This window comes from Paramormyrops kingsleyae, chromosome 13 (assembly GCF_048594095.1).
Source record: "Paramormyrops kingsleyae isolate MSU_618 chromosome 13, PKINGS_0.4, whole genome shotgun sequence".
Classification (NCBI taxonomy): domain Eukaryota; kingdom Metazoa; phylum Chordata; class Actinopteri; order Osteoglossiformes; family Mormyridae; genus Paramormyrops; species Paramormyrops kingsleyae.
The window spans coordinates 17030459-17046109 of NC_132809.1; the positions used below are offsets into that span (position 1 = coordinate 17030459).

Consider the following 15651-nt stretch of genomic DNA (forward strand, 5'->3'; position numbering starts at 1 on the left):
TAATAATCATTTAATTTGGATTTTGAATTGTGAAATTCACCAAATAGTTTGCAGAAATTAAGAACCAATCATGTGTACAACAGTTGCAGAATAGAATGTCCTTATTGTCATTGTACAGGTAGCATGAACAACAATCTTCACATTCTGTTGTGCTAGCACATGCATGCACAGATGAGCATGAAGCTTGGGGCCACCAGAGTGAAGGGGTGGCCATTTATTTAGTTCTCCTGGAGCCACTGTGGTCAAGAGCCCAAAAATGATATGAGAGCTCTTCAGGACAAGGGATTCAAACCCATGACCTTCAGGATCCAAGTATAGATTCTCAACCTATAGAGCCAAACACTGTGCTCAAGGCTTTGTGTGTCAACAGAGGAGCATCTCCTGTCTGAATAGAGTGCTTTAGGCCACTCAGCCACCATTATGATTATAACTTGCTCAAAAGAAATCCAGTCATTTGTTCATTCTATTTGACCTTTAAAGCAACACCTCTGCATAAATGTATGGGACTAGTTGAGATGCTAGTATCGATAATTACATTTGCTAGGCTCAAAAATAAATGTTCCTTTTGCAGTCAGACTGAAGAAAGGAGGGCAGCAGGGTCACTGTCCCTTGTGTCCCCTGCCACCATCAGGCAGTCAGAAAGCTGTAAACAAAGGCGCTCAATGTTGGAATATTTTGCTGTTAGCAAGGCAGGTACAATGACGGGATTGTTTAAAGCGAATGACAGTGGCACACTGCTTGACAAAGCCTCTTCATTCCACCCAGACAAAGCAAGCTCATGCTGAGACTGTCAGAGTTACAGCAGCTCTACAGGTTCCGGTGTTTAAACACAGTGACTTCATCAGCAGAAACTACATAAAGTAGGTTTGCTGAAACAACATGAGGGATAGATAATATGCGGAATGATTTATTACCTCGAGACAGAGACCAGCTTATCAAAGAAGTGTCAGAATTTGTTACAATTTTACTCAATACTGCTAATAGCAGAAAAAAAAAATAACATTAAACACCAAATATAAGAATAAAGCATTTGGTGTTTAATAATAGCCATTAAAACCATGTGACCTAACATTATCAATATAACCAAAATCTTAATAACTGACACCAAAATAATCATCAGCTTTATAAAGGGCTGAGAGAGAGAGAGAGAGAGAGAGAGAGAGAGCGGCAGAGACTCCAGTTGCTGCGTAAGGATGACCTCTGGTGATTCTTTTCGCAAAATACAACAGGCCACTAAAATGGGCCATTCCGCCATCATGCTGGTATTCACAAGCTTCTTCAGGTAGCAATCTGTGTTAATGAAGGCACAGGACAAACAAAAAAAACACGACAGCCACTCCAGATCATTCGGTGGCAAACACAGCAGGGTTTTTATGTGAATAAAAAGTGTATTTTTTGCAAAGTGAAACTATTAGAGTGAAAATAGCTGATTAGTGTCCAATAGACACATTTGTTACAAGGAATGAATGCAATAGTAAAAAGCAGTTCTTAGCATAAATATTCCAAAAATAACTAAATGAACACAAGCATAATGCCTTAAAGAGCACTTTAACAATAGACATATTTCTGCTTTTCTGAAAGGGAATTTACTCGTCCTTGTGCTCCATTACTGAACAGGACTGATTCCCACTGGCTTCTTACCATATCTTCAATTCCAGTGATGTTCGTGTATAATGTAGCACAATCGGGGCCCTTTGCCTGTCACTGAAATGCTTCAGTGTTAATTCTGAGCAAAGTTCTGCCAGTGTAGTGTGGTGTAAGGTGAAGAAAGTCTGCAGCTACTTAGTCTTCCTAATATTGCATTTGTAGTAGTTTCACTCAAATTCAGATTTACAGTAAAATGGTATTTCTCAGCAAAGTTCATCTGGATGAACCGTATTAGGGACAGTCAGGGGCAGCCTGGAAGGCGGGGCACCTGCCCCAGGGTCCCCCCAAACAATGTTAAGGGCTCCCACTGACACTGCAAAACTCACATACATGTGAAATATTTGTGAGGATTTTGACACTGATATCATACATACAGTATTACTTCAATTTGTGATGTGCTACTTTTATATCACTCATATTTATGTATACAATCTCATTATGGTGGGAGTCATAACACAAAAATATTTGGTACAGTATTTAAAACAATTTTGAAATGTTTTGTAGTCAAACTATGTTGTCGAGGTGTGTATTTAACAAAGAAAAAAAAATGTTTGTGGCATTTTCTACCTGCTGCAAGTGCATGATGGGTAAGATTTTTGGAGGATACTTAAATTCCACCATCTGCAATTGCTGCAACTGGTGTAGACAGGCCCTAGGTGTGAATTTGGAAGGGGGAGGGATTGTCCATTTTATGCCCCAAGGCCCAGTGTACACTTGTTCCGCCTCTGTAAACACTAGCGGACAAAACTGTGGAAACACTTCCAATTTTTAGAGATTGCAGAACTTTATTCCAGTTACTCCAGTAGCTTGTTTAATCATCCAATGTTTGCTATTTGTAACATTCTTTGATTGTTTCTAAACATTACTGCCAATATTCATGTAGTAATTTTGTGTAATGGCAAAAATGCTGGGTGTTTCTACAATTTTGGCCATTAGTGTATCTGTAGTCTGCCATTTAGCAGACAGTAAGCAAAGACCTCCATATGCGTTATGTTAAAAATTGTTGATTAATGATTGTATGCTTTACAACAGAAACTAGCAATTTACACCAAAATGAACCACAAGGGCATAAAAACACACAAGTACGTCCAGATTTAAACTTCTGGGAAAACCCAGCCTTTTATTTGCTAACATTTTGTGGTGACTACAGAAAAGCTGAAACATTTTAACAATGGAACAAAGCATGATGACATCAGCACATATTCCTCTTCATTATAACATTTTTTTTTTTTTTGCTTAGCAAAACACAGCAGATGACTTTTTTTTTTGCATGGCATAATGAGAGAATAACAGCAAATCTGTAGGGGAACAAAGACGTTTTAAAAAGTCATTACAAAATAAGCAGGTAGGCTTACAAAAATATCTAGCGTTAAAAAAAAGAGAGTAACGGGGATGTTGTTACCCGTGTATTTTACTGCTCACAATAAATACGTTGGACGAGGACTATAACTGAGAGAGAGTAAGAAAGACAGAAAGACAGAGAAGAGAACTGGAGAGAGAGAGACTTGTGGCAATGAGCCATGACCTTCATTTTGTCAATTCACTTATTCTGAAAATAAAGCAAAGAGTGAATTTCAAACTTAAAACTGAAAAATATTTGCATGTTAGATTTCGTTTGTTTATGCATCAAACCCACTTAAATCTTCCATGCTTTTCTTAACCACCGGAAGAAGACCCCGTCTTAGAAGAGAATCAAAATGTACCACGTTTTGCTCTCCCAGTGATTGTCTTTGGCGCCCCCTTTAGTTACAGTACTGGTGGCCAAGCTGCCCACCCCACAGGAGCTCCCTTACTGGTTCCATTCGCTTAGCAGGGATATGATTCAAGGACTCGAAATAACCAGATAACATGCTATATCCCTCATACACACTGACACTGGGAATCTGTGTATATATACACACAGAAATACTGGGAATTTGCTTTAAATTTTAGGACGAGGATTCAGTGAAACAAAACCAAACAAATCTTCCTTTGTTAACAGTATTTGGTCATCTGGATCTAAATATATATATATTTAATGATGTTATGTAAGCAAGACAAAGTTGAAGGTATGTAAACATAATCTGTATGACGAATTAAGTGCATTAAGATGTAAACCCAGATTCATGCCGCTTTTTAAAAGGCAAATGAGAAAACCTGCCGCAGAACAGAAAGGCAGGCGGTTGCTATGTCTTGTGGCAGGAGATGTAAAAATGAACCATCACAGAACATACAGCATAGGGCTGAAAAACAATAGTCTTGCTACTGGTAACAGCAAACGCCATAATCATTAGAAATTCAGTTTTGTTCTTATTACGATGAGGACCAGCCGAGAACAACAGAGATAGATGGACAAGCTGAGCTTCATGGCAGCATCTCTTACAAAATCCTGACATACAAACAGGCAAACATCAAACACACACACACCAGCATACAAATAACTGAATTAACATACGCGCACACACACACACACACACAGGTTACTTGGTGAGTTTCTTTGCAGGTTAGTAGACTTTGCTTCTTGTCCTTACATGAGAACGTACCAAAATAACAGATACTAGGTGGAGCTGGGCAGCAGGACCACAAGAAGAAAGCCGCAGACAGCGATGTGGCCCCGCCCCCTTGGCAGACCAGCTGCCCCCCCCAGGCCCCGCCTCTCTCCATGTAAGACAGAGCAAAGTGAGCAGGTGCTTGCAGCTCAAGATTGTACATAGAACAAGATGCTCCAAATGGATACGATTGCTCCTCTATGCTCCAGATCTACGCACTTAACATCCTGTACCTGTGTGAACCGCCAATCAAAACACAACAATGCCATCTGACAAAAGCCAGTGCTTTTAACAGAATCTTTTTTTGCTGTTTTTTTTGTATTTGGTTTCTTCTATAAATCTTTGGATGTGCAGTATTACTTGTTAGATAACAGTTTCAAAAAGTAAGAAAAAATGCACACACCGCATCCTGCCGCATGTTGAACAAAGTAACTCCCTCGAAACTCTGCTTTCAGTGGCAGGTGAATTCTTTGGGTTCCTGGCAGTGTTGGGAGAGCACGGTCGAAAAGCCTGCTTAAATGTTTGTGAAGGTAAACCCTGCGATACGAAATCCTATGCCTTCAACATATCTAAGCAAAAAGGAGGGACTGACAGAGAGAGAGTCAGAGGAAGGGGGAGAGAGAGAGAGAGAGATGGAGAGAAACTGGATAATAAAACTTTGGCTGGTTTTCTTCCCCCCAGAATCCTAATATATACAAATCTATTTTACCTACAAATGCATAAATTAAAGTAGTGATTAAGCCATACAAAATGCAGTTAAATTAAATATAAATCACAACACAGTTAAAAAGGGAAACATATACACACATTGTTACAGCATTTGGTGATACCCTGTAAAAAGAAGTCAGTCTACCATCATTACAACATCAGAATAACACAACATCTTAATAAAAAATAAAATATTTCCCCTTTCTTCCAGCAGACCTCTTCTGCAACCCCATCCCCCCCCCCACCCCGACACATCTTTCACAATCAAAACAGGGTTATGCCAAAACCTCAAAATAAATAATCATAAAGCTTTTTCTTTTCGCAGTAACGTGAACAATTAACAAACTAGTGACGATCTGCCTTAATCACATAGACTCTCTATACAATGTAACCCGTAGGACTTGTTACTACGAGGTATTCAGAGACACTGGTAGCAGACGTGCATGGCCGGCGTGGTGGATGCGGCTAAACAGGAGAGTGGGACAGGAATGGCAGGGTGACGGGGAGGGGTGCATGGAGGGAAAGGCAAGATAATGAGCTTTGGTTTGTCAGCAACAGACGTGGGGAAGAAAGGAACTCCTTTGGTATGATTTTCATTGCATGGTTGCACTGGCAAAAGCACCAGAGTGAGACGACGACTTGTTCTCTTGTTTTTCTTCGACTGCGTCCTTTTTCCAGGTTGAGGTATTCAAAGAGTCAAAGGTGAGCTTGTAGAGGTCAACAGCGGTTTAACACTTTGGTTCAAGCAAGGCACTCGTACTGTGAGTTTCTACAAAGTTTGCAACATTTGTCTGCCTATAGCTTTGTCAAAAGATTATTGATGAGAAGAACTTGAGAAAGGTGGGAGGGATGAGGGGCAATGACCAAGGAGATGAAAGAAAAGCTATCCACCACTTCATTTTTGCAGGCCATGCAACGAAAAACTCTTTGGTAATCTTTGGTATCATCATTATTGTGATTCATATCACTAATGCAGTGTTTCCCAGTCCAGTCCGTGGGGACCTCCAGATGGTCCACGTTTCTGACAGGGAGTTAAAATGTGGACTGTCAGGCAGGGAGCTGGGAGGGAGCAAAAACGTGGACTGTCAGGCAGGGAGCTGGGAGGGAGCAAAAACGTGGAGCATCTTCGAGTCCTTGAGGATCAGATTGGGAAACACTGCACTAATGGAAATAGAGTGAGGTAGCATCTTTGGTTCACACTATAAATATCAGAAGATCTTCACACACTTTGATTTTCCTTTTTTTGTTTGTTTTTACATGTAGAAGCAAATTTGCTTCCTTGCTGCTGTCACACAAGTAGAGTTACTGAAATATGAATTTGAAATGTTAACCAGATCAAGGCCAGAAGTGTAGTCATAACAATCACCACCAAGTACCTGGTAATTTCACACAGATTCCAGTAGTACTTTCTTCCCAGTTGTGAAATGCATAGATTCTGTCAGTGTCAGTGAAGAATATGGAGACATGAAAGGAGATCCTACAGTGACTGGGGCTACGCTTCATGGAAAGGTAGCACCTCTTCTTTAATGCAATTTGTCTTCATGTCGATGAAATTGAACATCGTAACAATTTTCTTGAAAGACTGGAGGACACGATGTGAAACAACAAAACCTAACCTGACATTTTGTACAGACAGCTGCTGTAAATGCACACAAGGCAAGACCAGGTCATGGAAACTGATTTGTTTGTTATGGTGCTTTAAAATAAGCAGAAGTGACTATGTCAGAAAGTGTCTTGAGAGTTATGACGGTATCTTCCTGTACCAGAACATCACCTTAACTTTCCTCTAGATCAGAACAGCCGTTCTTGCCTGGGGTTCCATTTGAAGCTACTTCAGGTGGACCTTCAGAACCTACCAGACAGACTTCAGACTAATTGGGTTCATGAGCAAGACTGGGATCTAGACAAAACCTACGGACGGCTAAGAAGCCACAAATGTCAGTGAGAAAGTGATTTTCATTCTCATGTAGCGTCTGATGAATATTGTTGATTAGACAAAGCTTGTTTCAGTTACACTATGGATATCAAACAGAATTTTAATGTGCAGGAATTGAACTTGCTGGTTTCTACTTATTTAAAGGTTAATTGGTCATTGTTTCAAAACCGTATGAAAATGTATTGTTTGATTTTGTTTAAGATAAATATTTATATGACCATCAAAACAGATAAAAATATAATTATGTGTTTCTGGTAAGTAAAGCAAAACAACATTGTATTTGGCTATACTCAATAATAATACAAATTGAGCTTTGGCAGTACAAAAAAGTCTTTCAGGAGTGCAATGTGTTCTAAGAAAAGAACACCGCGTTAGCGATTCTTTGGTTGCTAGCATGTGAAAGTCTACAACTGACTTATGCTGGGTTTAATGTACATCCCTGACAATACCATATATGCAGAATCATGAGAATAACTCTGAAAACAGATCCATAAGAAAAACAATGTAATGCCACAGTCATCGATGGCGAGCATCCCTTTGCGGTGCCTGTTATTGAGTCATTTGGTTTTGATTAATAAAGGGGTTTGCTTGAGGAATAAAGCACACGGCATTTGGGAATAAGATCTGATGGTCGGGTTACTGCTGTGTACGGTCATTCACATTCGCCTAGGCGGTAATCAGTCAGCAAGGGGGCAGGCAGCGATCTCCTCGTCCTGAACCATGTATTTCCTGACTGAAATGCTCTTACTGACATTATGACATTAAGCTCACAAAATCCTTAACTGTTAATTAGTGAGTCTTCAGAGGGAGCGCTCGGATTTCCTCAGAACAGTCAAGTGAATTTTAGTAATCTAATATCATTAAAAAACAGGTAAAGTTCTTTTCATTGAATTTGTATCTAGTCTGTTCTTTGGTACGTTATATAATCTTGTCATTTGCAATTATGGATTTTTCAAAAGCAGGTTTTTTTTTTTTTTTCCTGCATATGTCTTCTACAAGTGGGAAGAAAGCACTACTAAGTTTAGTGACATTCAAAACAAGCTTTGCCGAGATATAAGTCTTTCAGTTTGGGTAAGTGGGCTTCCGGGTGTTTGTGAGTTTGCAGCGTGACAGAGGCGAGCGAGTGACCCCCGGACAGAACTGGGCTCCTGTCTCGGGCCCCTGCTCTAGCATTAAGCCGCTTCCATGGGACAAGCCAGCTCTGCCCTGTGCACAGTGGCTCTCTGTGCCTGATGTCGTACACCCTTCTCGGCGCGGCAACGCAAAATCGACGCCTAACGATTTGCAGCCATGTCAGTTTGACAACGAAAAATGAGTCTGCTGTCAGCCTCCAATAAAACAAGCATGACATTCAGCGATGACAATGACGGCGTGCTGAGTGGCGACGACGCTGAAAGGCGTACGACGGGCCTAGAATCTGGTGAATATCTTTCTTTCCATTTTGTTTTTTTTTCCTTTTTTTTACGAAATTGTTTAACTGAAACAAGTCGTGAAATAAAGCATTGATGCAGATGAACAAAGTCTTTGGTTTTTCTTTGGATAATTCAAATGTTTCTGTCGTCTTTTTGGCCTTTCCAGGTGTAACTTTTGCCTGAGGGGCCTGGTCTTTGACTTAAAAATTATTATTTTAAAGCTTTTCCACCGAGGTTTCAGTCTGCGACCTCCATGCCTTCATGCTTTGGTACAAGTGCTGGATGAAGAAGTTGAGTTGGCTAAGTGGGAGCCTCTGTCGTCCATCCACTTATCCAGGCTCCGCCGCCGGGCGTTCATGAAGAAGTTGCTGACGGTGTTGAGCTCAAGCCCGAGCTGCTGGGAGATGGTGACCTGCAGCTCTTTGGATGGACGCTTGTTCTCCTTGAATATTGCGTGCAGGGTGCGCCGCTGGATGTCGGTGAAGACCAGTCGGGGCTTCTTGGAGATGCCGCCCCGCTCACCTTTGCCATGTTCCTGCTCTTTTCTCTTGCAGGCTGCAGGGGGCGCAAATCAGCCACAAGAAAAACATACGGCGTTACTCAACGCATACAGACACACTGGCACACAAACATATGCACACCGGTGTGTGACATTGCCTTGTGGTAATAAATATTCTATGATGAAAAAACTTTATTTGGATCTTGGGGAAATTATTAAAACATGTGACTATGTAACTGCGTAAATGTCACAGACAGATTAGTCCTGTTGCCTGTGCTGTCCCTGGTACTGAAAGGGAAAGAGAGCCTTCATGAGGGGTGGGCCTACACCACTCAGTGCAGGGAAGGAGTATACCTGATACTCACCGGGGACATTCCCATAACTGCATAATTTTGGGAGAACCCATGTGACACAGACAGAACACGCAAGCCACACTCGCAATGAGCAGGTGAGGTATTCAAACCCCTAATGCAGAGGCTGCAGTAACAGTATTACCCAATGAGCCACCGTGTCACCAAGGCAAACGCCAAATCCATCTAAATAACAACAATTGTTATGTTTATAATAATAATAATAATTATTATTATTATTATTTATTGTTGTTATTATTATTATTATTAACATTATTAAATTGTATATATATATTATTGTTATTATTATTATTATATATAAAATTTAGATTTTCTTATTGGAGTGTGCTGGTTATTTCGTTATGAACGATGCCGCCCACTCCTGCATCTGGCGGCGGTCAGTCTCCGCCAGTAGGGGGCAGACAAGACCTTCAAACCAGTCCATCGACAGTTTGGTAACCTTACATTACGTGATTGACCGAGACAGAATAATTCACGACAAAGTAGAATTACATGAACATACACATACCTTTTTCCATGCAAATTAAGAATTTTAGCCGAGTTTAATTTTAATAAAACAAAATCTCAATTACTCTTTATATAACTAACTCCTTATTCAGTACCACAGGACATTCAAACATGGAAATGTTAAACAATGCTTAGACGGAACACAAAAGTTTCCTTCTGAAATAACTGTTCATGAAAATATCGAGATAAAACAAATCCAATGATGAATAATTAAAATTAGAACAAAATGTTAATTCAATGTTAATTCATAGATGCACCTAACTGCATTTGCAATAACGTGGTGTTTAGTCCTATATTGTAAAATAAGTTTATTCTATAGAATGTTGTTAATTTTGGCAATGTGCTATACAGAGTATTTTCTCAATGTTTATTTTGCTAAACAATTCAAATATAAGAGCCGGACTACTTACAGGAGAATACGCGGATTGACAACGAAAAATGTGATTATTCCATTTCGAATGACGTGGCTTTTATTAGTTTTTACCCCCTTAAACCGTGTAATTACACTACAACTCGATTGCACCAGGTTTACAAGGCAACATCGCGCCCGCGGCAGAAGTGTCTGCTTCGCTTAAAAATTAACAAAAAGTAAATTATTATTTTTTTGTTTAATAGCTCTAAATCAAACATCTTACAAGGACAGTGCGACAGCAGAAAATCCAAAACTTTGCAGTTCGGGCATTTTCCCAGCTATGGTGTTAACATAACGAAGCAGGCAGTCGCCGCTTAATCTCTGGCACTCAAACAGTCATACGGCTTGTGTTTGGCGGCTAAAACATTATACATGTACAAAGCACATTATTACCGTCACATATTTCCTGGCCCTGTTAAAATCTAAATGACGAGCTGTCCGTGCATATTTTTGCACCACGTATTTAGCTTACTATTTCAACAATAACATTAATTATCCGATCGATGTTAAAAGCAAAAGAAACGCACAAGAAAAACAAAAATAATTAATAGCCTACAATAGATTGACTTTCATGTGAAATTCTGACTATCAATATTATTTAAATTCAATGTATATTATTTGTCAGTACTGAAGAAATAGCCCACTACACTAGAAAACTGAGAGCATCAAAGTCTAACGCTGTTAAAATCTTATTTGCCAACATACTCCGGAAGAAAGAGGAACCGAAATTTGAATAATCGATATTACTCGGAAAAAATGCTTTTGTCTAATTCCAAAAAAGCCTTGTTTTACACACACACACACACACACACACACACACACACACACACACACACATATATACACTCAATATACCTAGATAGTAATAAAATCAAAATGTTAATTATTCAAGTATATATACATGCATGGAGAAAATACACTGTATAGAGCATTGACATATCGACTACATATTTAATGATTTAAATAGCCAGCCCCCTGTTTTGATGGGAATATTATATTATATATAAATATTTCATTACTGAATGCCACTGACACCACATATAATATTAAAAATCCAATGATTGTAACAGTAAAACAGCGAAACGTAAAAACAGCAGGGATAAACAGGTTTGTCTAAGTTGCATCGTAGATAATTACATCTTATAATTTATTTATGTTTAGTCATATATATTTATAATCGTTAATCTAATTGCTACAATAAACCTAAATAATAATGTTACACTACATATGAATGACATATCCAGCATTTTATGTTTGTCATTGAATAAAAATTCATAAGATTTTGTTTTCTGATCGTCTATGAAAACAGTGTTACAATCGCACCAAATTGACCCCGTTTAACGTCCAATAACAGAAAGCGGGATCTCCGACAACAAATTTTAATTCAAGTGGCTGTTTCCAGTATCGATCGATGTGAATAAATGGAGACTCCGGTCGAAAAAATAGCAGTAAAATCTTTTCATGATAGAACTATAGATGTACTTTAACATTTCCGCATCCCCCAGTGGGTTTAACGCAGATCTCTTAATTTCTCACATTGTCAGATCTATATTTCTTTTACAAGCATAATAATAATTATGATAATAATTTTAAATAAATTATTTCGAAGAGCTCGAAATTCAAAGTTTCTCTTTATTCGTGATTATCATAATTATCATGCGCATAAATGAATACAAATAATACCGAACATGCAAGCCAATACCCAAACACACGATATCAATTCATATTTATACACATACATACATATATGTATGTGTATAAATATATATATATATATATATATATATATATATATATATATATATATATATATATGCATATACACACACGCACATACATACTTTATATGCATATCACTGGAATTAGGAGGAAATACTAATGCCTACAAAGTAATTTTAAAAATGTAATCACCATACATAACGCAAGATTCAGTAAATACTTCTAAGATCGCCTGTGCGCGTGGCGGCGCAGTGGTCAGCACTATTGCCTCAGACCTTTGGGACCCCCATTCAGGGCTCCAAGTGTGTGAAGTTTGCATATTCTCCCCGTGTCGTCGTCAAGCTTTCTCCGGGTACTCTACCCCCCTCCCCACAGTCGAAAAACTTACTGGGGTTAATTGGAGTTACCAAATTGCCCATAGGTGCGCATGTGTGAGTGTGTCCTGCGATGGGTTAGCGGCTCCGGACCCCCCGCGACCCTGAGAATGGATGGACCTTTTGTGCGCTGGAAATGCAGGCAGCCTCCTGCCTATCAGGGAAATGGATGACCGCCCCTGGCTCGCGCTCGGATTGACTCGCTCATTCTCCAGGGACAAATTAATGAAGACCTATCAGTTAATTAACAAAACCTCACTCTGGGCCACGTCACTGGATACTAGCATGTACCCAAAATAGACTGAACTACACAAAAAGAGGAGATCGAGTGTTGGATAGACAAAGTACGGCACGCAACAATTTTAGCAACAATGGACCATCAAAATGATCATTCACACCCGCCGTTTTACGGTGTCGTTTCGACGAATCAGAAGAAATCGTGCAATCAAATGCTGCACTCGCATAAATTAAATAAATAACAAATGCAGCATGCTATAGATACATTACACTTACATTACCCGAAATCTATACAGACAGTACGGAAAAATTCTAACAATAATGCCAAAACAGATCGCCCCAAAGTAGCTCTTTTTGCGTAGTATCGTATCAGAACAATGACGCCTATGCAATCCCAAAGGGACTCATCCAGCGTAGATGTTAGTTAAACATTGTATTCACGTAATAATTTATTTTTAATACTGACAAGTTCGGGAAGGGTTTATGCATGAAATAATGAAAAGATCGGCAGAATCTTTAGTTACTGTAATCGGACTACAAATGTAGGAAAACGATTAAAATAAAGATTTTGAACTAAGCGATAGCGAGAACTAAGGCCACGAAAATGAGCACAAACACAGAGAAAGGATTTTAGAACGGGGGGTAATTACCTGGCGCGCGCTCACCTGCGAGCCGAAGCGCGGACATCCTCTGGAACTCGGGCTCCTGCAGCCATTTCCACATTCTCCGGAAAGTCTCGCGGCCGGACTTCAACTTGCTCCAGGGTTTGGGGTTCCGTAACAGGTCGGATAGGGTCCCCTGCGACCGGCACAGCACCCTCTGGGCAAAGATGGCCTGGGGGATGCTGTACCTCTTAAGCTCAGTAGTGATTCTCTGGGCTACTTCTTTGGTATTTACCTCTTCCATTTGCCCTGAATTGCCTCCGCTGTTAACTTGGGATCCAAGTACAGAAGGCGGGTTTTGCTCTCTCGTCGAACCCAATGTTTGACCGTGATTCTGAGCGCTTAGGTGAGCATGGGGGTGATGGTGAATTTGAACCATGCCCGCCGAGGAGGCGGTCATGTGCTGGTCGCTATGCCTAGCTAACATTGCAGGATGGTGAGCCTCGAATCCGTTAGGTGTTAGCATTTTTTCCGTGGGCATGGTGGCCCCCGGGTGTGCATAAGGTGGCAGTCCCTGCTGGGAGTTGTGAATGCCACCCAAACCTGGTCCCGACATTGGAGAAAGGCTTTGTCCCATGCCGGTAACATCCTTGTGGTATGGACTGTAGATGTTATTCATTGACGCCAGAGCCCTGTCGTCTCTCATCAGGGTGAAGCTGCCGCTTACGTTACCGGGGATCCGCTGATGAGGGTGATGATGGTGATGAGGGTGGTGGTGATGGTGAGGAAACTTGTCCGAGACGGTCGAGATGGGAGGTAGCGGCTGCAGGGGGGTCAGCGTGGTGTAGGTGCTGCTCATGCTCAAGCCTGGGGGGGCCTCGCAAGCCATGGTCATGGCTGGGTGCAGGTGGTCCGAGGGTCGGTGGTGATGATAGTCCCCGGCGTCTAAGATTGACGCCATGCCCATGGAGCGAGGGTGGGATGACAAGTGGCTGCCGCGATGAGTTCTGTGATGAGGGCTGTTGCTACCCATCAGGTCTTCCGTGGCGGATAGCTGCTCATGGCTAACTCCGTGCAGATCGCCAATACTTTCCATCGACAACTGAACATTCATTATACGCGCAATCTTGTGGACAAATCATCTATCTGACGTATTGGAGAAAGGTTAGAAGAAGTCCTCTCATCAAACAAGCAGAATGTCGTTACTTGTAGTTACTTTTTTCTTTTTTTATTTTCGCGATTATTTTTCATATGTTTTCATTTAAGTTTTTTTTTTTTTTTTTTTTTTAGATATTATTTTTAATCCTCTTTGGTGTTAGTGTAAGGCCCCCGTCCGTCTACCAGAGCATCAGCGGCAGTGCTTGCAGTTTTTGGCCGTAGTCCTCGCCATCTCTATCCATGTCTGCTGTTTCGATTTCTTTGACCACATCTCAGCTGCTGCGGCTCCCACTAAGGAATCATGCGCGTTAGATGTATTGCGTCTCCTCCCACTACACGCGCGCGCGCGCGCGCACACACACACACACACACACACACACACGCACCCGGGTGTGCGCGCGCGCGCGCACACACACACACACACACGCGCGCGTACATTCCGGCCTCTGCCTGACGTCAGCTATTGAGGAAGTTGCTTCAGTGGCGTTATGGTTCCTCGCAATGTTTGGCGCAAATTGTATTATTTGGCTAGGTTTTTAAAAAATATTTTTATTAATTTAAAATTGTATTGCAATGACTACTTTTTAAAATAAAGTGAGAAAAATACAGGATTTTTAAAAAATTAATTAAGAAAAAATATATTATATTATAGCCTACATATCATTTCCGAATATTGGGATAGATGTATGTCTACATGTGTTTTTCTGGCATGGTTGTATTTTAAAATTTTCAATATAATGAGATTTTAACTAAATCCAGTAGTCATTAACCTAATCAACAACGAGAAACGGAAATAAAAATTGGTCGAAACCAGCCTGAAATCTATTAGAAAAGAATCGTAAAATATATTCATAATTATTGTTCAGAGACTACGATGATATGATGTTCAATGAGTCTGATTAGTATTTGTAGCAGGCCTATTTGTAAATTAGCTGCTTTGCGTGTTCTTTAGATTGAACACAGTTCAGAATCACGGAAGAGAGGTTTGCTTTATTCACCACGAAAGTAAATCCATTTAAAAGCAGACATCTACTCCCTTGTGACACTTCTAGGCATCTGCGTAGAGGTACGCCGGGTGTACTGAAGTAAAAAAACTGAAATCCCGGGCAGATGTGCCTTTTGTTCAACCTTTAACAATGACGACCGAAGCAGCCCAAAGTGTGTTTCTTTGTCGCCAGTGAAGCCGTGAGAGATACGACATGATGACATCAGTGTGCTAAGCGCAGGTTTAACAGAGCAAAAGAACCTGTCCAAAACGAATTAATAGTGATGAAAATATGGATGTTAGGAATTAACTCCTGGCAATTAAATCATTACAGGAATTGTGTATAAAATGGACTTAAATCTGATCATTTGTCAGCAGAATGTATAACAGAATACTGATTGTTTAGTGCGCATGTGTCTATGCAACATTATTTGAGTAAAACAAAATACTGTACTCAATCTGACTGCGCCGCTGAAACATAATAACTTAATAATTTGGGCAGTGTAAGTTATCCTTTCTTGGACAACAAAGGAACAATAAGAAAAAATTAAATAAG

General features: G+C 40.3%; 1 protein-coding gene across 2 annotated transcripts; it reads right to left on the reverse strand.

Annotated features, from left to right (window-relative positions):
* Positions 1–5161: 5161 nt before the first annotated feature.
* Positions 5162–14361, reverse strand: LOC111846710 (hepatocyte nuclear factor 6-like). 2 transcript variants are annotated; one of them, XM_023817187.2, is made up of 2 exons: positions 13016–14361; positions 5162–8786 (listed from the first exon to the last, which is right to left on the reverse strand). In XM_023817187.2, exons 1-2 carry the CDS (start codon positions 14064–14066, stop codon positions 8491–8493), a joined length of 1347 nt encoding a protein of 448 aa, XP_023672955.1. In that variant the 5' UTR covers positions 14067–14361; the 3' UTR covers positions 5162–8490. The 2 variants fall into 2 exon arrangements, with proteins under 2 accessions (XP_023672955.1, XP_023672954.1); XM_023817186.2 differs by having other exon boundaries at positions 13001–14361.
* Positions 14362–15651: the final 1290 nt, after the last annotated feature.